This window comes from Sinohyriopsis cumingii, unplaced genomic scaffold, assembly GCF_028554795.1.
Source record: "Sinohyriopsis cumingii isolate HCF-2022 unplaced genomic scaffold, ASM2855479v2 utg001542l, whole genome shotgun sequence".
NCBI lineage: Eukaryota > Metazoa > Mollusca > Bivalvia > Unionida > Unionidae > Sinohyriopsis > Sinohyriopsis cumingii.
In genome coordinates this window covers 1146693-1171523 of record NW_028316015.1, presented here as the reverse complement: position 1 = coordinate 1171523, position 24831 = coordinate 1146693, and the positions used below count along the sequence as shown (strand labels likewise).

The 24831-nt window shown below is 39.7% G+C and overlaps 1 protein-coding gene across 5 annotated transcripts in view; it reads right to left on the bottom strand.

The window, feature by feature from the left end:
- LOC149771975 (uncharacterized) overlaps positions 1 to 24216 on the bottom strand; it is a 35166-nt gene extending 10950 nt beyond the window's left edge. For 3 of the 5 annotated variants that reach the window (XM_089948001.1, XM_089947998.1, XM_089948002.1), the window contains exons 1-2: positions 24088 to 24216; positions 7041 to 7136 (exon numbers count right to left, since the gene is read on the bottom strand). In XM_089948001.1, coding sequence (XP_089804127.1) covers positions 7041 to 7135 — 95 coding nt within the window. In that variant the 5' untranslated portion in view covers position 7136; positions 24088 to 24216. Of the gene's footprint in view, positions 1 to 7040; positions 7137 to 7524; positions 8114 to 23393; positions 23921 to 24087 lie in introns of those variants that run through there. The other 2 variants (XM_089948000.1, XM_089947999.1) reach the window with 2 other exon arrangements.
- Positions 24217 to 24831: the final 615 nt, after the last annotated feature.

The following is a 24831-nucleotide window of genomic DNA, read 5'->3' as shown; positions in this document are numbered from 1 at the left end:
AAGCCAATGAAATGTGGGCTTATATGTCATTTATATCTCAATGTAAAAACACACATGATGTCATAAAATAAAATACAGTGGTCTTGCAATACAGTAAATGTAAGTGTCACACTGTGTTTAATGTATGCATATAGTAATGACATGGTAAACATTCAGATATATAGAGTGATTCTACAATATTTCATTACAGTACCTCATTATAATAATAAATACTTTTTATATTCCCATGTGTACCTTACAAATGCAAAAAATAGTTTAAAGAGAATTTCACTTTTGTAACAGATCTGAGGCAAAGTGAGTATCAACATAAAATGAGTGTCACGTTGCCTGCCCGCGATTACACAAGTCAAGAAAAAAGGAACTGGTTAGAAGCAATGTCGCTATGATTTTGTTCTTTTATTACGTGTAGTAACGCGCATTTGCATTTGAAGCAATTTTGGGGGAATAAAATCCTAATTCTCACCACGTTGACAGACGGCTGGAGCATTTTCTGCTAAGTTGAATAGAACAGGGTAGAATCGATATCCAATCGGAATTGAGAGAGGGTGTGGTCACCATTTCAATCTGAATTCAACTGAGTAATTTAGACTAGAAACTTCAGTAATTGCAAAGCATCGTGCTGGAAAGTTAAAGCAATAACTCCAGGAAAGCCACTCATAAATTGGTGGGAAAACTTAGGAAATTCTAAGGAAAGACAAAGCTTCATAAAGGTCAGTGAGTTATTTGTTCGATTCTTGCAGAATATTATGGCATTGTAATTGTAATTATGTGCAGTATGTATACTTCATTACTAGAATCGTTAGTACGTAGAATTACCTTTGTAGTGTTTAATTTACATGCGTATTTGAGAAATGAGCCATGGTTATGTAAAGAATTCTGTAGATTGCTAGCTCGTGGTTAGAATTAATATTGTAATTTGCTATTTGGTTACTTTGTAGTAAACTAGTGGATTTATTCATGTGATATTCTAGATTTTGCAACTGTTGAATTGAACTGTAACTTTGGAAAATGGTTGCAATGTGTAAAATTGGTTAATATGGATATCTGCATATTTGTGTACACTTTTGAGAGTGTAATGTACAGAAATGCGTCTGATTGCCGTGCTATTGTTCAGTATAATGAGATTAAGAATATATACACTGATGTGACGCAATTATTGATGTCTGTATGATAAGTAGTTGATAATGTGATTTTATTATGATGCTTACCATACAAGAGCGTATGAGTATTTCAATGTGCACGAATGCGTGACCAAAAAATGTAATAGTCTTTATCTGATGATTGATTAATGGTTTAGTGTGAGACGAGATGGCTAAGGAAGTAGACTAACGTCCTTGTGTTTCAACAGGAAGCTTTCAGGAGACAGAATTCCGGTGTGGTTTAGTAGCGAGTCTCTAGGAGAGAGACGGAAGAGAGACTAGTGGAGAAGTCAATTGTGAATCAAAGGCTAGTTGAAGAGCAGAGGCAAGGAGGAGGAGGAAAAGGAGTCGAGGAGGAGGAATTGGAGAAGGAGCAGTCAAGGAGAAGGAGTTAGGAGGGAAGTCGGAAGGAGAGAAGAAATTGGCGTGATAGAAGAGATAAAGATGAGTAGAAAACAAGGACAGGTGGAAAAGCGATCTCACACTATAAATCAAAGGATGCAATAAGCTATCATTTGGTCATGAGGAAGAAGAGTGATTGGGAAATTATTATCATTTGAATATTGAAATGTATTAAATTGTTATTCTTTTAAATTTCACCTTTTGTGTTCTCAATAATTTAACTGTCGGCATTGCTGACTGGGGGCTCGGAGCCTTAACTCTCTCTATCACTAATTTCACTCCCTACAAAATCAAGCCTGGGGTGGGACTTTTCTGGTAATTTAATAATATGTTGGAAGCACCCCTCCCCAACCCTACCAAACCCCACAATAAGCATCTCATTAAACACCTTAAGGTCTTGAATGCAAACCTTGAGGATAGACATTCAAACTTTGTGCAAAGTGAATCAGTACATAATGTTGCCAACTATAACTGTAAATACATAGTATAACATAATGTAACGTCCCCCTCTTAGTAAGAGAGGTGGTTAATTGGGTTTGGCTGGCATTATCCAGAGGATGACCTCCCTCGATATTATAGACTGGGGGGAGTGAAAGAAGAATGGAATTTCAAAAGAGGACTGAGCAAGAATACTGGGAAGAAATAAAACATAACGAGCCCCCTTTTTACAAGAAAATAACAAATTTAATAAGGACAAATTAATAACAATAAATCCAATTCAAGTTAGATTATCTAAGTAGAATTTAAATGGTGTGTCCAATTTGGATTTATTACATCAACATAACAAGAGGTGAAAGAGCGCAATGTCCACGATTCACTGCATCACCTTCCTGTCTGACCATATATCAATGTCTCCTAGTTCATCCTTCCTAAACTTTATGTTCTGCCCCTTCATGGACTTGCTGGTCCCTTTATTCTGACCTTGTCCTTCTTTCTTTCTTTCTTTTCCCCATACTCCTGTCTTCGGACTGTCTCATCTTTCTCTCAGAAAGCTGTTCCTTAAAGGACAAATTTACCCCATAATACTGTATACCCATTATTTCGAGGTACATACAATTCACTTAAAGTTATTCAGAGCATGTTGCTATCAACACACCTCATAATGGTAAATTCTGACTTAGTAAGGTAGGACATTGAACTTGCCTTCAATGGCAAGTCCTAAATTACCACGTGAATGTTTACCAAATATTACTGTATAATTTTACATATGTTACTACATGTTTGATTACTATTGCATGAAATTCAAAAGAAATATAACTCACGGCATTCCTTAACTACAAGATTATCCAAGCATTACAAAATCAGATATAATTAGGTAATTATCGTTAACTCAAGATGATCTGTATCGTCCTAACAACACAGGAAGTTATTTCATATAACCATATGAAATCCTACACATATGAACATTTGGATCACATGCAATCAATTCTACCACTGCAAGGCTGAGCAAATCCCATAGCCCGATGTTCCGGACTAGTAATTTTTGAAGTCTGGCAAGTAAAATTTTCCAAGTTGCTAGTCTGGGACAAGTGTTTTTTTTAAAAAAGTTGGGCAAGTCCTTATTTTCGTGCTTTAATCACTATATCTACCTTTATTTGGCCAATCATGCCCTCCACAGGGGCTCATTACAAAGAAAATCAAGGGATGGGGGTTCTAACCTGTAATAATTATTACAGGTTAGAACCCCCCATCCCTTGATTTTCTTTGTAACGAGCCCCTGTGTGCCCTCTGGGTGTACTGAATACTTGATTCTACCCCTCTTCGTGTATACATTTACATCCTGTTACCGCTTGACTGCATATTAGGCTAAGCGACCAAATTATCGGCAAATCAAAACACGTCAAACAAAAGAAAACCATTATGATCAATTAGCAGTGTTGTAAGCGGTTTTGTTGCAATGAGTTTACTCACTCTGGACCATAACGAGTGGCTCACAATGATTTTAATCAGCGAGTCAGTGTAATTAAATTAATGAAACGTACTTTACTGACAACAGTGTTGGTTTCCTTTATGAACTGATTAAATGACAGTAATGATTCTTTAATTTATAATTGATTATACAGATGATTAACTTCCATGTGCGATATTGTGTTTGAAGTGAAACAATTACTCTAATTAATGAGCTGTTTCAGTTCGTATTTAAAAGTGAAAATTGATGTTATGATGACATCAGAAGTAGTTGTCAAGCAAGCTGATAGTTACTCTGTGGATAAAATGAGTTTGCTAAATTATTTTCGCAAGGAAGGTAATAACAGCAATTCGGAGAAAGTAAATTTGTTTGAAAATGGAGGGATAAAACGTAAGACAGATACCGAGTGTGTGGTAGCTATTTCTCCAAAGAGACATAAGCAACAATCTGTGATGGCAAAAAATGTCAAATATGACACTACTAAGAGACAGAGAAATTTTCAGCCGCATTGAGTTGATTGTTATCCGTGGCTTGAATATATTGGCTCGGAAGGAAAGATGTTTTGCAGTTGCTGCAAACAATATCCAAAACTGGCACAAGTAGGAAATTCACCCAGTGTATTTGTCAGTGGAAGTGACAATTTCAGGATTGAACCAATCAAGTCTCATGACATGTCTGGACCCCACAAAGCCTGTGTAGCACAATATATGCATGACACTAGCCAACATGTGCAGAAAATCAGTGAAGTCAGAGTTGCCGACACTCCACTAGGAAAGGCCCTTTCAAAACTAAATGAGACTGAAATGAAAAAAAAAACGAGAGCTCTCTTTAACTCAGCCTACACCCTAGCCCGTTAATGGAAAACCATTTTCTGATATGGAAATGATGTGTGCACTCCAGGAGAAGAACGGTGTTGAACTTGGCGTGAATTAAAAGAACAGATTCAGGGCAAGAGACTTTGTTCTATCAATCAGTCAAGTCTTGAGAGAAGAAGTTAGGGAAAGACTGAATTCCAGTAAATTCCTTTCCATTCTTGCTGATGGAAGTACTGATGCTACCATATCAGAGCAAGTGCATGTAAGATACCTGGACAATGGAAAACTGAAAACCTCATTTGTCAGAACTGAGGAGTTGAAATCAGCTGATGCCTTGGGAGTAAAGGAAGGCATTGAAATGGGCTTGGAGAAAGTGGGTCTTACTCTGGCCGATCTAAGTGATGTTACTAGCAGGAAACCAACCATTGTATGTGCCAATTTTGATGGTGCCAATGTGATGCAGGGATTAAAAAATGGAACTATGAAATATTTATTACACTGTGCTCCATGGATATTTCCTATACACTGTGTTGCTCACAAGTTCAAACTTGCAGCTCTGGATGCCGTCAAAGCTAGTTCATATCTGAAAAAGTTTGAGGAGACTGTAAAGGGGATTTTCCTGTTTTATCACTACAGCCTCAAGAGACAACAAGAAGTGAAGGCACTTTCAGATATACTTGACATACCCTTGGCTCACTTGAGTGGTATAAAGCAGGTTTGTACCTTTATGATAATATTGAATATACAATTAAATTTTACATTCTGTTTGAAAATTATGGATTAATTTGTGTTATTATATGACATTCATCTCAAGTTTTGAATCCACCAGTAAGACATACAAGAGCATGGATTTGAAAGGGGAAATGCCCAATCCAGCATGTGTGACTGACATCATTGATGACATGATAAGCTACACTGACAAGCGGTGAGTATAAGAAAAGATTCAAAACTTTCTTTAAAAAAGGCAAATATATTGATCATTCCTGAACTTTATTCCTAGTAAGTAAACACGAGTTACTGCTTTAATGGAATTTTCTTTTATTTCATGTTTTTTTTCCTTCAGTTTTTGGAAACTTCAATGAAGAACCTTTGAGATGCTTTAGAGTATTCGACTACAAGCACTTTCCTCATGAGAGGGCAGCTCTGATGAAATATGGGAGGGAAGACTTACAGGTTCTTCTTAATCATCTTGAAGTGATTTTCAAACAGGAAGACCATCATGCCATTCATGGGCAGTATCTGGAGTTCAAAGCAAAGATGAGCACATACAAGCAGTCACCGGACCCACCTGTTGAAATTCTTGGAACACTCTTAGCAAATACTCCACTAGCCTGAGTCATTTATGCAAACTATTAAAAATCATGTTTGTAATAAGCCCATCCACTGCTGAGTGTGAATGAGGATTTAGTTCAATGAACTTAATCAAGACTTCTTTAAGTAATTCCTTAAACCAAAAGAGTTTACAAATGCTAATGAACATTTCTGCAAATGGACCAGAGCTTGAGGACTTTAACCCAGACACAGCTATCAACTGCTGGCTTAGTGCTGGTGCAGGTGGCAGACATATACATGGAAATATTTTCAAATCCATCAGTAAAACATATATACATGAACCTGAAGAAGCCAAATGTATAACAACCAATGTTTTTGAAAAATTAAATTCTTTTCAGAAATAATTATGTTGTATATTATTTCGTTTGTTTTTTTCCTTCTATGGATTAAGTACATACGTCTCATCAAATCTCGGTAAGTGATTACCATTTTTGGACCAGTGAAAAGTAAGGTGGGACTAGTGAAGAGTAAGGTGGGACTAGTGAAGAGAAAGGTGGGACTAGTGAATTTTCTGAAACCACTTGTCCTGGACTAGTGGTTAAAAAAAATTTTGCTCAGCCCTGCACTGAACTAATAACTGTATAATTAAAAAGGTAAATTGCATAACAATTCCATGAAAGTGAATAAAATAAATTGCATAATAACTCTAGCATCAACACTTTCCATGAAACTGAATAGATAAATTGCATAACAGCTCTAGCATCAACACATTTCCATGAATCGAATAAACGAGACATAATATGGAAACCTAGACAGAGCAAGTACATTTGCATAAAACAAACAATCAAATAATAGAATATTACTTGAAACTAAAATTGCGTACCTTGTCGCTCTTTCTTTCAGGACTTGTGCATCCTAGCTCTAAACATGCCTTTCTTTTTACACGACGACCACCTGGTCCCTTTCTTGTTTCACGAGGAAAGCACTAACCACTTTTATGCTTTCACCGGAGTCAAAACTAAGTTTCCTCTTCTAGGAAATTTCCAGACTAAAGAATTTCGACTAGGGTCGTCACTTTAAAGTCAGATTGCTATAAAGTGTACGCCCTAATTTATTCTACCCAATCGTAGGCAAGGGTCCATAATCTTTCCCAAAGAAATAATTCCTTTCATCAGGTTCAGACAGCTCAGAAACTGTGTATGACAGTGCGTGACAATTTTCCCTTTGAAAATATGATAAGTGGACATAGGTTCCTACCAAGCGGTTAGGGCTGGTAGCTCAAATGTTTACTTTCTAAGGACCGTGTTAAGATACCCCAGTCAATTTCACTGGGTCAGAATGCTGTCCCTTTGAAGTTTACACTGACATGGGGGAGATGAACGAAGAAAGGTTGAAATGACCCTTCACAAAGACTTTATGGCTTAAATGCGATAAGACTTTAATTTCTCAAAACATTCAACTTTAAAATTTTCTGTAATTCAAAATTTGATACTTCACACATACATCTGTCTGCGCTTCTCTATCTGCACTGGAGTCTTTCTTGTTGGTGATGACCGCTGTCTTTTACAACAGGTGTGGAAACTAGGATGATGCTCCATTCTATAAAATCATATTAGAACATTTCAAGAAAGATGTTTTTATTTTTTATTCTCACTAGGTATCAAAGAATCAATTCAGTGTATTTTCAAATGACACAATTATTAATTTTGTAACCATTTTCTATTGTGAAAGAAATATAGATATAATAAGGATATTATTGAAAGCATCTTTTTTATGATAAATGCTTCACATATCTTGTTTTATGGTCAGTCATTAAACATACAATATTAAATTTAAGTTCCCTTAAGAAAAAGATATTTATTTAACTTTATACCATGAAGATTTCATCATAAACTTTGGCATGTATGTATAGTTTAATTTAATGCTTGATTTATTAAAAAAAATATGCCCATGTAAACACAGAATACCAGAGTAAATAAGATTTTACCAATGTTGTACATTTTGGACGAATCTGTCAAAATGAGATTTTTCATTCCATACACGACCTCAATCCAAGCCTCCAGCAAACCTTTATAAATAAAGACTAGTGTTTTGGTTTTAATAAGTGCTATCTACACACGAACAGAGGAATCCTTTACCCCCACCCCCATACCCTTCTAAATTTCCCCCTCTGACTCTCAACACAATTCTTAAACAATTCCTTTAAACTGTTTTGTTTTATATTGACTCCTCTTATTTTTAATGTTTATATAATCTAACATAAAATCTTGAATGTCGTTTTATCTCTATTTCCTAAAAAGGTGATATCCAGAACTAAATAAGATGCATCAAGTCCTTTTATTGCAATAACATGTACCTTTTTATTTACAAAGTGCCCCTGAATCATTAGACCAAATTACGACTTTCTTTGAGGAACTCCTAGCTAAATCATGATTAATCTTTGGCAAAACCTGTGCTGTTACATAGAACAATATGTTAATATCAATGTAAAATTGGTCAAAGAATTTATTGCAAATTGAACATTGAGATAATGCTGTCTAAATTGTTCATTTTCTTTTTTGCAACATTTGCACCACCACCCAAGCAGCAGGGGGGGCGAATCGGACATTTTGTCCAATCGTTATTTGGCTTAATTAATACTTTCTGCACTCAATGATCTAGTGTCGTCAGCGCCTGGTAAAAAAAAAACGACGTCGTCGTTGGGGGATCGTCCAAACGTCATTTGGTTTAATTAACACCTTCTGCGCGCCGATCCCCAGCGTCGTCAGCGTCCGGTAAGCACATCGACGACCGCGTCGATGTCATCGCCCCCTCTGCTGCTAAGTAGTTATTTACAATGAGGGTCTTTATGATCTTACAAACAGAGTGATCACTAACTCCTCCTCTTGCAGATCAATTAGGTTATTTGACTGATCGGTAAGTCTGAAATTAATTCTCGTTAAAAACCGATCATGGCATCGCATATAGACCGGATTAATCGGACTCTCAACGATTAAAAATCCCGGAGGGGCTGTTGGTGAAAACGAATAAAGGATATACCCCTGTTGAGCTTGATTTGATTGCTTGGTATCCACCTGATAACTCCCTTCGATAACATCACACACTAGATTGATCGCTATCACCGATGCGATATTTACGTTGTATGGAGCAATATGCCTACCACCATCTTCGTTATCGTGTCTGAGGATAGTTGATGGGGCGAAAAAATCATTAAGAGACTTTCTTAGTTCTGGCGCGTTGTATTCTGGAAACCTAAAATCGGGTAAATCGGCTTCTGTGATATTATACTCGGTTAGGAATTTTTGCTTATTATCATCGCTGTTAGCAGATATTATCCCGACGATTCGTTTATTAATATATTCCATGTCTGATATAAGTTGATTTAACACCTCGATGTGTTTTTGTGCTTTTGTTTTCCGTAGTTGTTCTAGTTGTGATTGGCAAATACGATTAATCTCAGCAAACGTATTAATGATATCATCTAAACTAACTGCGAGCTGGACGTGTGATTCAGGGGTGTCCTCATACAAAAAATACCATTGCATGGTATTCCTGTTTTGAAATGCAAACCGACTGAGTAATAACGTGTTTTTCATAATAGACAAATTATCTCGATAACTGGGATTAATCTCATGATACGATCGCGCATTCGTGTAAGATTCCGGCGGACTTTCATGAGGTGGATTCTTAGGCCATCCTAGTATGGTTCTTATTGAACTGTTATAAATATCAACCATATACCCCGGTGTGCTTATTTCAATCGTCGACGATAACGTCGGTTCATGAACCGTAATAGCGATTTTTGATTCTTTTCCTGTGATTGATTTTATCCTGCGTTGAAATTCTTTATTGATTTGTTCTATTTGGTATGACCCAGTTGGTATTGTAACCTCCTCCCAGTCTGGGGTCCCATCGGGTTTATTTGTCCGTGCAAAAACCAGCGAGTTATTAGGTTGTTGTCCGTTAAATGCATCCGCTCGGATATTAGGCCAACTGTGATATATTCGCAATTTTGCCAGCGCTATTTCCTTCACTGGAACCGGCGACGGGAAGTTCACACTGAATTCGGGTTTCGTTGACGTTATTGATATCATATTTGTTTGTACCGGAGTGGTGTTCTCCGCGATCCGCTGAAGTAATTGAAACCCTTCGGGGTTCAGCGACATTATTATTATTCGTTGTCTTTAGTGTCTAATTTCAACAACCAGGTGGTTCCGGCTTCCAGTTGAAAATCCTCGATTTTTGACATCGCGGAGCTATACAACTGGACCATCGTGGAGAATTCAACATCGGATACGAACAAATTATCAATTGACAACGAGATCAACCCGGATAATTTCGAGTACGCGTCGGATACTATTTGATGTTTTACTGTATACTCGTTGAGTTTTTTCTGAAAACACGATGATATCTTCCTAGTGATTGCGTTGGCGACTCCAGCAATTGTTGTCATCGCGGAGACGGCGATTGGAACAGCGATCGGGGCTATCGTGGTCACCGTGGATAAAATAACACCGGCGCCAGCTACTATACCCGATACCGAGTACACGATCGCGTCGATGGCGGTTATTTTTCGGCGGTATTTTTTTATTTTTGCACGGTATTGTTCGGAAAGCGTTTTCAAGTTCGCGGAAAATTCTTTTGCGGTATCGAATCGATATTGATGTGACGTCGGTGATACCTCTGATTCAATTTCCTTGGTGGTCATTTTTATTTTAAAAGAACTAGTGTTTTTAATTACTTAGATTCGCTACAAATTCCACATACCATGTAATGTTTGCCCGGGCTAAATTTCCATCAACGGCATAAATTGTAAACGGTTCAGTTGCGTCCTTGTCTATAATTGTTGATATTGTATTGTTAAACCCGGATGAACTCGACGATAATATATTAAACTGCATCATTGAAACCAGTGTCAGTCGATAAATGCCCTTAACAGTTGAGGTGATATTTACTGTATTCTGTGTAGGAGTCCAATCGAATGATCCATGCCGAATTGTGTATACTGTGTTAATGATGTTCTCATGAGGGGTTTTTATTTTTTCGAGTTGCTCTGCCATTCTCGGTAGTCTGTCTTTAATCGCTTCAACATCAGTTATAACTATTCCTACTCCCCGCCAACTCGCGTCTATATTATTCTTGTTCGCTGCAACATTAGTTTTGATTATTTCTATTTCCCGTGTATTCTCGGTCATACTTTTTTTGTTCGCTGCAACATCAAGTTTGATTGTTTCTATTTCATATGTATGCACGTCTATACCTTTTTTGTTCGCTGCAACATCAGTTTTGATTAATCCTATTCCCCGCCAATACGCGTCTACATTTTTTTTGTTCGCTTCAATATCAGTTTTGATTATTCCTATTTCCTGTGTATGCGCGTCCACACCCTTTTTGTTCGCTTCAATATCAGTTTTGATTGTTCCTATTTCCTGTGTATGCGCGCTCATATTATTTATGATCGTTGTAACATCAGTTTTGATTGTTTCTATTTTCCGTCCATGCGAGTCTACATTATTTATGATCGTTGCAACATTAGCGCCGATTATTCCTATTTCCCGTTCATGCACGTCTACACTCCTTTTGTTCGTTGCAACATCAGTTTTGATTGTTTCTATTCTCTGTCCATACGCAGTGATATCATTTATAGTTATTGTAATCTCATCCGGTTTGGTATTTTTTTTGCCAAGGAATTTATCAAAGTTGTCATCGATCCTGTTAACATTTTTTCGTAACGTGTAAAATTGGCCCGACAGCGTTGTAAACTCCGAAATAGTATTTTTTATTGTTGCAAGATTTGGTTCGGTTACCGTCGGGGTCCCAAAAAAACTAGCAGTAGTGAGTTGTATATCGGTGACAGATTTTTTCACCTGCGTGTCGAGTTTGATCACCAATTCATTCAACCTTATAAAACCGTTCTGGGCTAATATTACCCTATCCATCACATCCAATATATTTTCACCCGGTTTGAGTCGTCCGTCGCTGGTATACAGCGCGATAGTGTCCTCGGCGGCATCACGCTGTCGTATTAAAACGTCATTCAGTGACACATTACCGGATTTCAATTTACCCTGGCGGTCTTGAAATACAACTATTTCGCCCGGGTCAACACTTGTTAGATTCAACGTATCAGCGATTTCATCCTCAATTAGTTTTTTTATGTCGGCGGCGGTCGTTTCCGTGGATTCTTTCAGCGCCGAAACCGGTCGCCCCCAGATATCAATCATTATTATTGTAAATGTTATTCTCTAAAATCCGTTGAGCTTCTACGACCCCACTAGTGTATTCGTTTACAACCACATGAGGTGGTTTCCGCGATGATGAAATATCCGCGAGTACGTTCAATACCTCGCGGCCACATATCGGCGGGTCACTCAATTGCTGTGTTGGCAGCGTGGAATAAAAAACCCGGGCTGAACACGCCCGGATATACCGCATGAACTCTTTCGGCGGGGCTAACCCGTATGAATCAAAATAGACGATCGCACGCGGATCAATCGCGTATGCAACCCAATGAGTTCCCGCTCCGGAGGACCCATCGAGGTTAATTATACCGGTTTCAATATTCCTTGGTGCCGCCGGTAATTGATCCCTCATAAAAACACCTCTGAAGTTTTTTATCGCTAGCGCGTTTGCGGCGTCTATTAAATCAAAATTAGACATTGGAGTCATTGACTCAGGAGTCATTGACTCCTGCGTTAATAAACGGTTCCCGGTAGTCTTAGACCCTTTCCCGAGTACCATGAATACGGGGTTCCCGGTAGTCTTAGACCCTTTCCGGCTACGGGTCGTTTTTTTTTGTAGCCTTTCCCGGTTGCCTTCTTCAATGCCATCCCCGCCGCGGTACCAACGGCCCCCAACGCAGCCGCCTTAGCCACTGCTGGTGCGGCCGCGGCAATCAATGCCGGAATCGCAGCTAACAGCGGAAATATTCCACCGGTCTTTTCCATGTTTTTAATTGCTGCGGCTGAAAAATCTATTTGAACACCCTTTTTATTCTTCATCGCATCATTGAAATGTTTTATTTGACGCGCCGTCAACGATATCTTATGATTACCACCCGCCATCTGCGACGGCTTCAGCGTTATTGTGGTTCCGCATTGTTTAGCCGACTTTGATCGTAATTTCTTGACTTGACCATCAGTCAACTCTACACTGACGACACTATACGACATTTTATTGTAAACGCGTTTTGTGCTTTCAATTACATGTTTTCCACTGGCGCATCAACGATTCTCATTCGTCCACCAACACCTTCTAGCAGCATTGATTTATCGCTGAGAATGACAGCAACCGCTCTATAATTAACACCACCCGGGGGGGCTATACGAGCTCGGAAGTGTATATCAACGACGGATTGTCTCGTTAAATCGAGATGCTCCAACGAAAAATAATAAATCGGATACCGGTTTTTAAAATCAAGTTGTGATATTTGCAAACCAGTGTCGACGTTTTGATCACGACCCATATACGACAGCAATCGATGATACACACGTGCGATATGGTTGTCACCGTAATTAAGCTGTATATCCTCGGATGGTTCCTGTTGTCCGTTTATTCTCAGCGAAACATCCCTGACTCCTAATTGATCAAATATCATATGGCTGTGTTCTTGATTACCCAATCGATTCCTATTCTGCAGCGCTATGAATATATGACGTGGGGCCGAAACACCCTGTTTTGATGCCAGGTGCCATGTAAACGTATCGGCGACGTTATCTTCTTTAGCATCAGTTGTTACCGCTAGCCAACTCAACAACGATTTCCCTCCCTGTTCCATAAATGCTAACAATCGTGCCTCCGTGGTAACTGATGGAGTCAGCACCGGCATCCACAATGCCATTTTAGTTAAAACAACCTTACCGGCAGCGACGCCAGCAGCACGCCATATTGCATTGTTATCATCGCCCCTTCGCGTCAGCGCGATTGTATGCTTGGCCCCATAGATAACTTTTCTAACATTTCTGCAGAATCCAAATATGTGATGGAGTGGAATCGCGCATGAAAACTGTCGGCGTGGTCTTTTTAGCATCAACATTCGTGCTGCGAATCCCATATTGTAATTATCGTTAAGACTTTTTATAACAGTGAAATTAGCGCCTGGTTTTGCTCTGCGATCTGGATTGGTTGCTTCATCCTGGTCAATTGTGGTATTTTCTTTTATTAGCACGTTGATGTACTGAAAATGATCAGCGTTATCGGCGGAGTCCTTCGCAAACATCATAGATGGACCCGCCGATCTTGTGTAATCATCCGAATATCTCGCTAACCCAATTATCGTCGTTGCAACATCAACCTCGCGTTCTATTGATTCAATTTCTCGCCCGTCAATAAGATATCTGGCGCTCTCAAATAACGCCATGATACCGTTGTTGACGAAACCAACTCGAACATGATCGTCATCTGCGTACGGTGCATTATCGGCGGCATTTGTCACGAGTTCTCCCTCGATTTCGATAAACGCTTCACACGGCAGAAAGTATTTACTGGTATCTTGGACCTGAAGTTCAATTCGCGATCGTAGGTCGGGTTGCGCTGCATAATAAGAATAATATTGATAATCACGGACAGAATCATCCCTGCGCACTGGGGCGTCCATATCAAACGCGGGATCAGCGGTTCGCGCAAACATTTCTATTATTTATCATGTTGATGTTTTCAATTGCGATTTTTTCGTCGTAAATTCTTTGAATTCTGTTTAAGACCACTCTCCCGCTATTGCGTTCATGGGCGCGTTGGTGGATGACTGAGCCGCCAACGACTCTAGTTTTTCTTCCACGGCGTTATTTATTACTTTACTGATATTTGCAGGCATCACTGTCGTTGATGGCATCACCGGTGGTTTCTGTTTTTTTCTCCTCACCAACGACATTAGTTTGTCCCGCGCGGCTGAAAGCGCCTTTCCGGCAACATCTCCAATGGCACTAATACCCTTATCACGAATAACATCAATGGCCTTCATTCCTAATTGTTTGGCTAACGGCGCTACTTTTGGAGCCATTCTTGTAAATAACCCCGCAATGGTGCTACCGAGACCATCTCCATAGTACGCACGGTAAACAGGCAATCGCGAGTTTACCACGTAGACGAGTACTGGTTTATCGTGATTGTAGTGTATGATCATCCTTATTAAAAACACCAGTTTTCCAATTAATCATCCACGAGTTCGTCTATGAGCGTTCGATATGTATTAATGTCTATGATACCGCCTGCAAATAACCGCTTGCAAATATCAGCAGCCTCATTGATTATTTCCGTAGAGTTATTTCCGGCTCGTTTTCCTCCAATTAATACCTCTAGCCGTGATATATCACTGAGAACACTATTAGGGCAGGTAACACTAGCGTTTTCAACTAGACCACAACCACTTGGATACCCCTCTCCGCTTGTTTTTTTAGAACCAGCTTTTTTTTGACGTTTTTCTCGGACTTCTTCTTTTTGCTGTTGTAGTATTTCTTGTTGTTGTCGTATATCATAATCATCAATTCCTTTTTTAAATTCTTTATATCCCAATTCTTTTGTATCCAAGCGATCAATCTCTTTATTCGTTTTATACAACCAATTAACCCAGTCATCTCGTTTTATATTACTGTTTTTATACTCGTCTTTTAAAAAGTTTTTTCTTGAATGATAGCTTTGAGCGGCAAAATTACCAAAAACCCTATACTCGTCGGATTTCAGTAATTGAGGTCGTTTTATTTGTGCTATAGCCCCTTCAGTGAGTTTATCTATAAAGGGGACTCCTTTTTGAGTGGAAATTTTTTGAAGTTCACCAACATCACCCTGTTCAGAATCATCAATATCAGCTAATCGTTCATACTCTCGTTGGGTTTTTATATCACTGGAAAGTTGTTTTATCCGTTGCTGTGTTTGTTCTGTCTCTGCTGCTATCTTTTCAAGTACAGGAAGAAGAGGCGCCTCTTTCCGTTCGCCCTCCTTAGGAATATCCCCGTATATTGCTCGTTCTGTTGCAGCTGTAACATCCTTAGTCGCTTTAGTTACCGGGGCAAATAACTGTTCGCTTCCAACAGTAAAATCGGTTTGCATTTGTTGTCGCGTTTGAAGTTTCTCTCTCACTCTGTCTCGTAACGGTATGAACTTTTTAAGCGCTGCTAGCCGCTCTCTGGCTAACCGAGTAGTAAGTGATTCACCTACCATTATTGTAAATTGATCCGCAATTTTCTAATTTTCCGCCGAGTGTACCATCGGGGGCTCCACGGAGTTTTCGTCTATAATCCTTCTAATGTTTTTGATCTTACTAGAAATCTCCCGGCGTCGTTCATAAACACGTCCGAGTTTTTTTCGTATTATTTCAACGGCAGTAAATAGTCCAATGAATGCATTTGCGTCATTGTGGTACAGGTTCTCATTAATCGTATGTTGTAATCGTTTTATAAAAAAGTACTCGCGGGCCAGGGTAAAACGCCCCCGTTTCGACTGTTCGTTAATAATCTCATAATCGGATAATATTTTTTCACTGTCGAGACCATCAGATAATTCAATTCCTTGATTTTTTAATTTTGAAATCTCAGTTAATATATTATTGATGTCTTCGATATTCATTATTCTTATAAAACATCTTGTTTTTAAATAAAAAAAAATGAAAACCCCGTGTATCAATTCCGAGGTGTTCATACTTTGTTTTCTTCCGGAACAGACAATAACGTTTCACACTGTCATGGTGGCCTTGTCACGGTGACTTCGTCACTCGCTAATTTCTGTTATATATGAAAATCGAATTCTATGCCCGGTCTTTTTTGAGATCGCTGTTTGATATACTCGTTCTGCAACAAATCGTATCGAGGCGATACAAATGTCAAAATATCTACTGGCTTCATTCATCGACTGAAATATTTTTTCCTCGTGAGTTGTTGTATCAAATGACTTTACGGTTTTTGCTTTCTTTGGGTATTTACCGGTTTGGCCTTTTTTGGTATTTTCGCTCTGAGAGATAGCTTGCAGATTACATAGTCTGTTATCTCGATAATTAGAATTAATGTGATCAATAACGAGACCATCCTTGATCAATCCGTGGAAGCATTCATAGATAATTCTGTGACAGAGATATTTCTTCTTTCCGGCACCAAATTGCAAATACCCCTGATTATTTACGGTACCAACCGGCTTCTTCAGTTTGCGGTTTCTAACAACGCCGTCGCGAGATGCCTCGTAACTGACGAGCACAGGATGCGGCTGAAATTCTTGGTCCATTTGTATAATAATACTATTTGTCTAATTTATTATTTGGTTTAATTATAAACCTTTCAACATAGTCTTGGGGGGTTTTGATGACGAAGTCTGCGGTGGGGTCAATGACGGCGTTTTTAATTCGCTTGTCATAATAGCGTTTTAGTTCCCTGTATCGCTTTCCGCCACAATTAATACACAACTGCGATTTTCCTCTTACACCGACGTGGCAAACCAAGCACGGGAGGGGACCAAGAGAACCATTACGAACGCTTTGTAAATGATACCCGCAGAATTCACCTCTACATGATTTATTGCACGGGGTTGTCGACCCAATCATCAACCATTTGCAGTGATTCATTATACTATATTCTTTCATTTAAATACTTGTTTTAATTATATGGATGAGTTTGAGAGATTAGCAGCAATTAAACCCCGGAAAAATATTAAGTTCAATCTCGATAGAGTCCTCAAGGACACACCAAAAGCGTTAATAAACGATAAAACCCTGTTGAATAAAATACGCGATTGTATCAATGAATTCAAACGTGATGGTGCATCTCATAGTTGGTCAACATTTCGAATTGATGGCATTGTTGATGCTACCATGAACGACAACCGCGCAGCAATGATAATATCACAACTTGACAGTAAAAGGTATTTCTTCAGAGTAAAATTCATTGTCCGGGTGGAATCAGGCGATTGGATCATACGTGATAAATTTGAACCAGTTCTCAGCGACAAGAAAACAGTCATTGTTAGCCGCGACTCCAAGCCGGGGTTGTTAACCGGAATTGACAGACCATACTATGAACGAGCGTATCCTGAAACAGCAGTTGTTTATGGAATATACCCGTTAAATAAGAAACCTGATATCGGAAAACTAGCGCCGATGAAACAGTCAACGGGGATAAATTGTGTAGCAGAACGAATAATAGAGCATTTTACAAATGCATGTCGAGGAAACAAATTGACTGATTTACGACGTAGCAAAATCAACCAGTGGGAGGAGACAGTGCGCGAGCGAGGAGCAACCATCAGCGACATAGCGAGATTAGAAACATCACTGAGATTTCCAATAACCGTTACAACGATAACCGGTGAAGTATTACACGAATCAAAGTACAAATCGAAGGGAGCCCCAATCAAAATTATTGATCATAACGAACACGCATGGACGCCCGCGATTACAGTGTTTCCACGGGATAGAACAGTAAAGTATATACCCGAAGAATTCCTGGAAGAGAACGGGTTTCTCGCGGAGAGGAAACTATTTGATGCTATTGCTTGTTTGTGTAAAAACGACCCTGTATCAGTGTGGTTACTTCGCAGCGCTGATACCTTTGATCAGTTTGTAAGACCAAACGGTGAATTATATCGCACTGAAGCATTTCACAACAAGATGAGAAAAACCGCCATGGAATTTGAAGAGCATGATGAACAACTGCTAACAAATTGTTTCACGATTCCATCGGTTGCAGCTCATGTTGCAGCGAGGAAAAATGCGTGGAGCCCAACGCGCAAGGAATTTCTACCGGATGTACAATCCAGTTGTTTGGAATACTATCACGGTGGACTATGGAACACTGAATACAACCGCGACGCTATGATCTCGGTTGATATGGTTGCCTGTTATCCAGCGAGTTTTCTCGGGTATGGATCCGCCGCTGAGTATTTCAAACGATTTGGACACCCCAGACATGAAATGACTCGTGTTGCTATTAATGGACCACTGCCTGATTTTGATTTAACCGGATTCGCTCGCATAGTATCATTTGAATTCGCAGCAGGACTTCATCGCTGTTGTTATATTTGGATCGGTAGACACATGACTGAAAAGAAGTGGCTGCCAATAGCGCTGCTACGGTATATGATTGATTGTAAAATGCTAGTTTCGTTGATTGTCAGTGACGCAATTATATCATATCGGGCGCAGACTGAAGTCTGGTTACCAGAACCGGAGCGTCTAGATAGTATAATTGACGAGTCCAGAAAAAACATTGATGCCGACGAGGAATATATCATCGAATGGTCCAGGAGGATATTTAACCAACGAAACCACGAGGCAAAAGATCTCGGTAGAAGAATAATTGGTAAGTTCACACAAGGTGGAAAAAACTGCGACTACAAACGATATTGCTCACGGCTGATTATAGATGATGCAGAATATGATTTCGTAATCAAGGACGCAGTGGCGAAAAATAGATACGTGAACTGCGAAACAGCTTTCTTGTCCAATGGAACAAGGTTAGGTACAGTTGTTACCTACAGCGACGGAGACAGTCCGGCATACCCGCATTTGAGGGCGTCTATGCTGGGTTATGCCGCTATCAATTTATTCTCGATGATAAATAGATTCCCCGATATCGCGGTTAGAGTAGCCGTTGATTCATTTTATATAGACGTAGCGTACAAGGAAAACGTAGCCGAGTTTACTAGTCCGGACGAGAGTTGGGGTACATGGAGAATTAAAAATGAAATACGACGCGATTATTCCCCGTCAGCAGATGTCACCGTTGAGAACAACTACTTACGCGGTGATAAATTGTCAGAATGGTCTAATGCACCATCGTGTTCTGATCCAATTTGTAGACACAAGACGGTTTATTTAAGCGGCTGTGGCGGGTCAGGAAAGACGACTCGGGCAATTGAATTATTTCGAACGCGGGCAAGTATAATCGTGCTTACACCGACTCATAGACTAGCGCGAGAGATAAAACAACGAAATGTTGACGCCGTTACTTATCACAGCTTCTTTCGATACAGCGGCGGTGAGTGGACTCCTGATCGAATGGGTGAAAAATTTATTCCCGACATTATCATCTGGGATGAGATATGTACTGTTTCGTTAGATACTTTACAAATGTTTCTTGAGTGGTTGCTGCGCGCGAATACAGCGGTAATCATGTGTGGGGACCATGGCCAACCACCACCATTTGTCGGCGAGGGTCCACATGATTGGTTAAGGGGTTTTGTGGACTATTATGAAGAAACCGATACTGATTACCGAGCACTTGATGAACAACTGCGCGAGGTTAAGAAATTAATCAGATTACAGCCGGATAGAATTCAATGTGAAATAATCCGCGAGGTAATTCCGGAAACGCCGTTGAATGAATTCTGGGAAACATGGAGACCAAACGATTTGATTGTAGCGAGTAGAAAGATAGTCAGAGACACACTTCAGCGGAAGTTGTTTACGTTGCATAAGGAAAAGTTTCCAACGCGTCCAGTGCCATTATGTTATAGACCCGCGGACACACGGCGGCAGAACATTGAAGTTGAAATTCCAGCCCCGACAGCGTCGGGAACAAAAAAACAAATTCTCGTGCTGAATGATATTGTGCTCGTTGATATCAGCGTCGTCGAGGACGCGCTACGTGCTGATAAATCCCCGTGGACGCTAGGATACGCAACAACAATACATTCCTCGCAGGGACTAACCATCACGGACACAATTGTTTGGATAGTTGATAATCGCATCGAATGGTCGAATCTAGTCTATCTTGCAGTGTCCAGAGTACGAAGGATAAATCAGCTTCGAAGAATTGTTATTGACGGAGCCGGTGACGGAGTCACTGACGAAGCCGGCGACAAAGTCACCATCGATGCAAGCGTCATTGATAGAAAACTCTCGGGTTACCGCCAACAGGATAAAAAAAAACAGCGGCGTTTTGATATTGATGCCGAATTAATAATCTCGCTACGACAACAACAGAATAATCACTGCGCGAGTTGCAATTGTATAATGAGTTGGCGTTATTCGGATAAAGACACTCGCCAATTTACCGTGGATAGGATCGATAACAGTCTCGGTCATGTCAAAAACAATGTGAGGTTGACCTGTCTTGAGTGCAATAGACGCAACGGCGCTAGTTAAGACCACGCGGGGGTAATTGAGTATCGTTAGGTATCACTTGTAGTTGCTCGCGTGTAAATCCGCGCTGAGGAGCAGTTGAATCCAGTCTATAGATCGGTGGTCTACCAGTTGATCGTGTTATCGTTGATATGTTATGTGTGGTAACACTCCAAATAGGATCGGTAGCCCTTTTTTTACCGCCTTCAAGCTCTCCTGGTTCATATAGATATCTAACAGTGACATCGCCAAGAATCGGCTTAGAAACGCTATTTAATTTTGATCTTCCGGGTATATACTTTTTTTTAATCGCGTCGCTGGGCTCCATGTTGATTGCTCGGGTAATCTCGTTATTTAACGCTGCAATTACACCTGGCAACCTTTTAACCCATTCACGAGATCGTTTTTCTTGGATGAATTCCTTCGCGTATTGATATCCAAATAACCGTTCAGCGAGAGTCCGATTGAATCGTTCAACAATTGCCTGATCACGATGTAGCGCAGTATGACCTCGTCGTATCGCGACGCTATGATGTTTCAGCGTTGATAAAACAGCGCCGCGAAATTCACTACCAGGATCAACTTGTAATAGATTTGGCCAGCGCAGAGGACCTCTTCGATAAATCCGCTCAAACGCATCGGCTACTTCAGTTGCTGACTTTGTTTTCAACGGTTCCGCTTGTTTGTATCGACTCGCAACATCAACTACGGTTAGCGCGTATTTGTAACCGTTGTCATGCGGCAGAAATAGTATATCAGCCTGATGAACTTCATTAGGTACGCTGACATCAAAGCGCGAGAAGTTGATTTGTTTAGGCGGTGGTAGATAGATTTGCCATATAGCCTGTTTGGATAACCAATTAGCCGCAGTGGTCTTTGTTACCTTTGCAGCGCTTGCAAGCTTACCAATTGCGGCCTTCCCCTTCCAGTATCCTCTCGGAGAATAATAGATGGAATCCATCGTTTTTCTTGGATGATTGTTATTAATTACCAGCGCCAATCATTAATTTACCTTTCATAGCCGATTTTACCAACCATGAGGCCAATTTTTCTTTGACGGATTTATCAGGAATAGCATTTAGCGCGTGAATTAATTTTACATCCGCGATATGACGCTGTTGCAGATCGCTACTTTTGTAAGCAACATCATGAGCATGACACGCCTTATCGATAGCGTTTATTGGATACTCACCGGGTTTGGGCTGATTTTGATCATCGAGTCTAATATCTAATCGTGTTCCGGGGCCACAGTAGTTATATCCTGGGAGGTGTTTTTCTCCTGGATACTTTGCCCACGGTGTTCCGGGGAGTTTTGCCAATTTGGCTGCGATGTCACCTCCTCGCTTTTTTTTAAAACATCTCCGGGTCTAATAGAAATAAATCTAAATTTCTTTGTACCGCATTGTACACACTTACCAGTAAGCGCCGATCTGTTATTTCTTGTCGTAACGGTTGTCATATCATTTGTGCCAGTACGCACTCTACACTTCACACAATATAGATCCATAATTTATGTATAGAGATATGAATATAATTGATTTTTCGGCGACTAAAACAAGAGAACCAGTTAAGCATGTTGCAGCGTTACCAAACTCGATCCGGATGATTATCATCGGACCATCTGGATCCGGCAAGACGCAATTGTTACTCAATTTAATAATGAGATGGATGAAGTGGGATAAGTTGTATTTGGTTGCTCCTAGCGTAGATGATCAACGATGCTACGAGGTGTTGAAAGATTTCAACGAGAATGCATCAGCGATCGCTAAAAAGAATGTTATTGAGTTTATTACGGATATCAATGATGCACCGGGTATTGATGATATTGATGGCGACGTTAACAATCTAGTCGTGTACGATGATGTTATGTTAGACAATCAAAAGAACCCAGCTAGGATATTTTCCAGAGGCAGGCATAAAAACACTGACGTGATATATGTCACTCAACGATACACTCAGATTCCAAAAGTAATCAGAGATAACTGCAATATTCTTGCTGTATTCAACGGCGTTGATACACACACGCTACGAAATATTTGGCAGACATGGTGCGGCGGTGACATGGACTTTAATGTTTTTCGAAACTTTTTTAGTCATGCTCAGTCGACCCCACATGGATTCATAACGATAAATTTACATGATCCTCGGACACGATATCGTATCGGACTTGACCAAATATTCGGTTAGTTGTAAATAATTTTCATTGTAAATAACTACTTAGCAGCAGAGGGGGCGATGACATCGACGCGGTCGTCGATGTGCTTACCGGACGCTGACGACGCTGGGGATCGGCGCGCAGAAGGTGTTAATTAAACCAAATGACGTTTGGACGATCCCCCAACGACGACGTCGTTTTTTTTTTACCAGGCGCTGACGACACTAGATCATTGAGTGCAGAAAGTATTAATTAAGCCAAATAACGATTGGACAAAATGTCCGATTCGCCCCCCCTGCTGCTACCCAGCCCCTTCAGAGACGGAATTTGGTATTTTGGTATTGATCTTTGGCCAACTAAGGCTGTCACCTATCACCTTATATCAATTCCGACATATCAATTATCAAGTAATCGATAGCAAATGGATTGTTGGTACATGATGCAGACGAAATGTACAATATTTGACAAAATATCGTTACTTTCGCCCCTCCGTACAAGAGGGTTGTTATATCAATCCTAATATTTGACAAAATTTTGGCTGTCATGGAAAACGATATATAATTATTTATGTAAATTTGATCAAGAAATTTATTGCAACAAGAATATTTTAGATGACGCACTGTGAAATGTGCAATATTTGCAAAACAACCGTTACCCTCACCCCTGGTAAAATGGGGAAGATATTTTCGTCTTAATCTTTGGCAAAATTAAACCTGCCGTACGTAACTTCATATCAATTTCGACGTAAAATTTATCAAAGAATCGATTGGAAAAGGAATTATTGAGATGACGTAGTGGGAAACGTGCAATATTAACAAAATATTGTTGTGTGTATCCCTATACTTCGTCTTCGCCTACTTGTAGAAATATTGGTAAAAATAAGCACGTCGCCGATTTGCCGGTTAATCTTGAACAAAAGATAACGACTGCTATAGTTGAAAACGAATATATTAGTAAAGTTCAAATTGTGTCACTAACAAACAGAATATTAAAGCAATAAATGTGCCACGGTTAGATTAACAAGATCTCCATACGAGGCTATTTGTTTTGATCACGTGACAATATGGTGTCTGCGTTCGCCTGATTTAGGGGGCAGGGTCCAGTTTTTATGTACAAATTTAATGCCGCAATCAGCGACCTAGTATGAAAAATCATAAAAAATCAAATACACAAGTGAGGTCAAAAAGGTCCATATTTTTAGATACCTATATTAAAACAAAGCATAAGAAAAGTATTCACTTGACCAGAGAAGTCAATGGCAGTTCATAGCAGAAGAGGTTTATGCACCCCAACCCTTATTTTATACATGCATTTTTCACATCCAAATGCCATTTTTGACAGCATGTGGTACTCACAGTGCAAACGCAAGCCCTTTCCCTGGATGAAAATTTTGAAAAACATTGTCTACTAAATAGTTTGATGCTATTCAGAATAGTTGTCATCCAAGCCGTTTTTGAGATACTCTGCTTGCCTTGAACCCACGTGTCTACTGCTATGGGAGGCTAGCTCTTCTTCCTAGCCAAGTATTTGTATTTCACTATCAACATACTGCAGAGCAACTATGGAAGGTGTACACGCCTGACATCAATTTCAAGAACAACACAAGCCCAAAACACCTAGTTCACAAATATATCCATATCTATAAATAGTAAACAATAATAGCTGAAAAAGTCACACCATAGCCTTAAGTTAAGAAATTTGCCAGGGGCCAATATACGAAACTGGACCCTGCCACCTTAGGTCTCACTGGACAGATTATCTGGTGAATTTTCATTCAGCAATGACCTATTGCAGAAAAATGAGAATGCTTCTACACCGAAGATACAAATAAAAAGAAACTAATGATTTTTGTAGAAAGCATACATGTGAGATTTTGACTGCAGCAATCAGGTTAATTCCTGATGCAACTGGTGGTTTTTATACTGAACCAACACTGCCACCAGCCCCTAAATTTTACATTCATTTTTGACAGGAAATATCTATTTTGAATATTTTCCTGTGACAAGGCAGATAAAAGAATCAGTATGTGCCTTGTGCATGAATAAAGTTCACTAGTACTATAACAAATTAGCATACTTTTCATCACCCCTCAACCATCT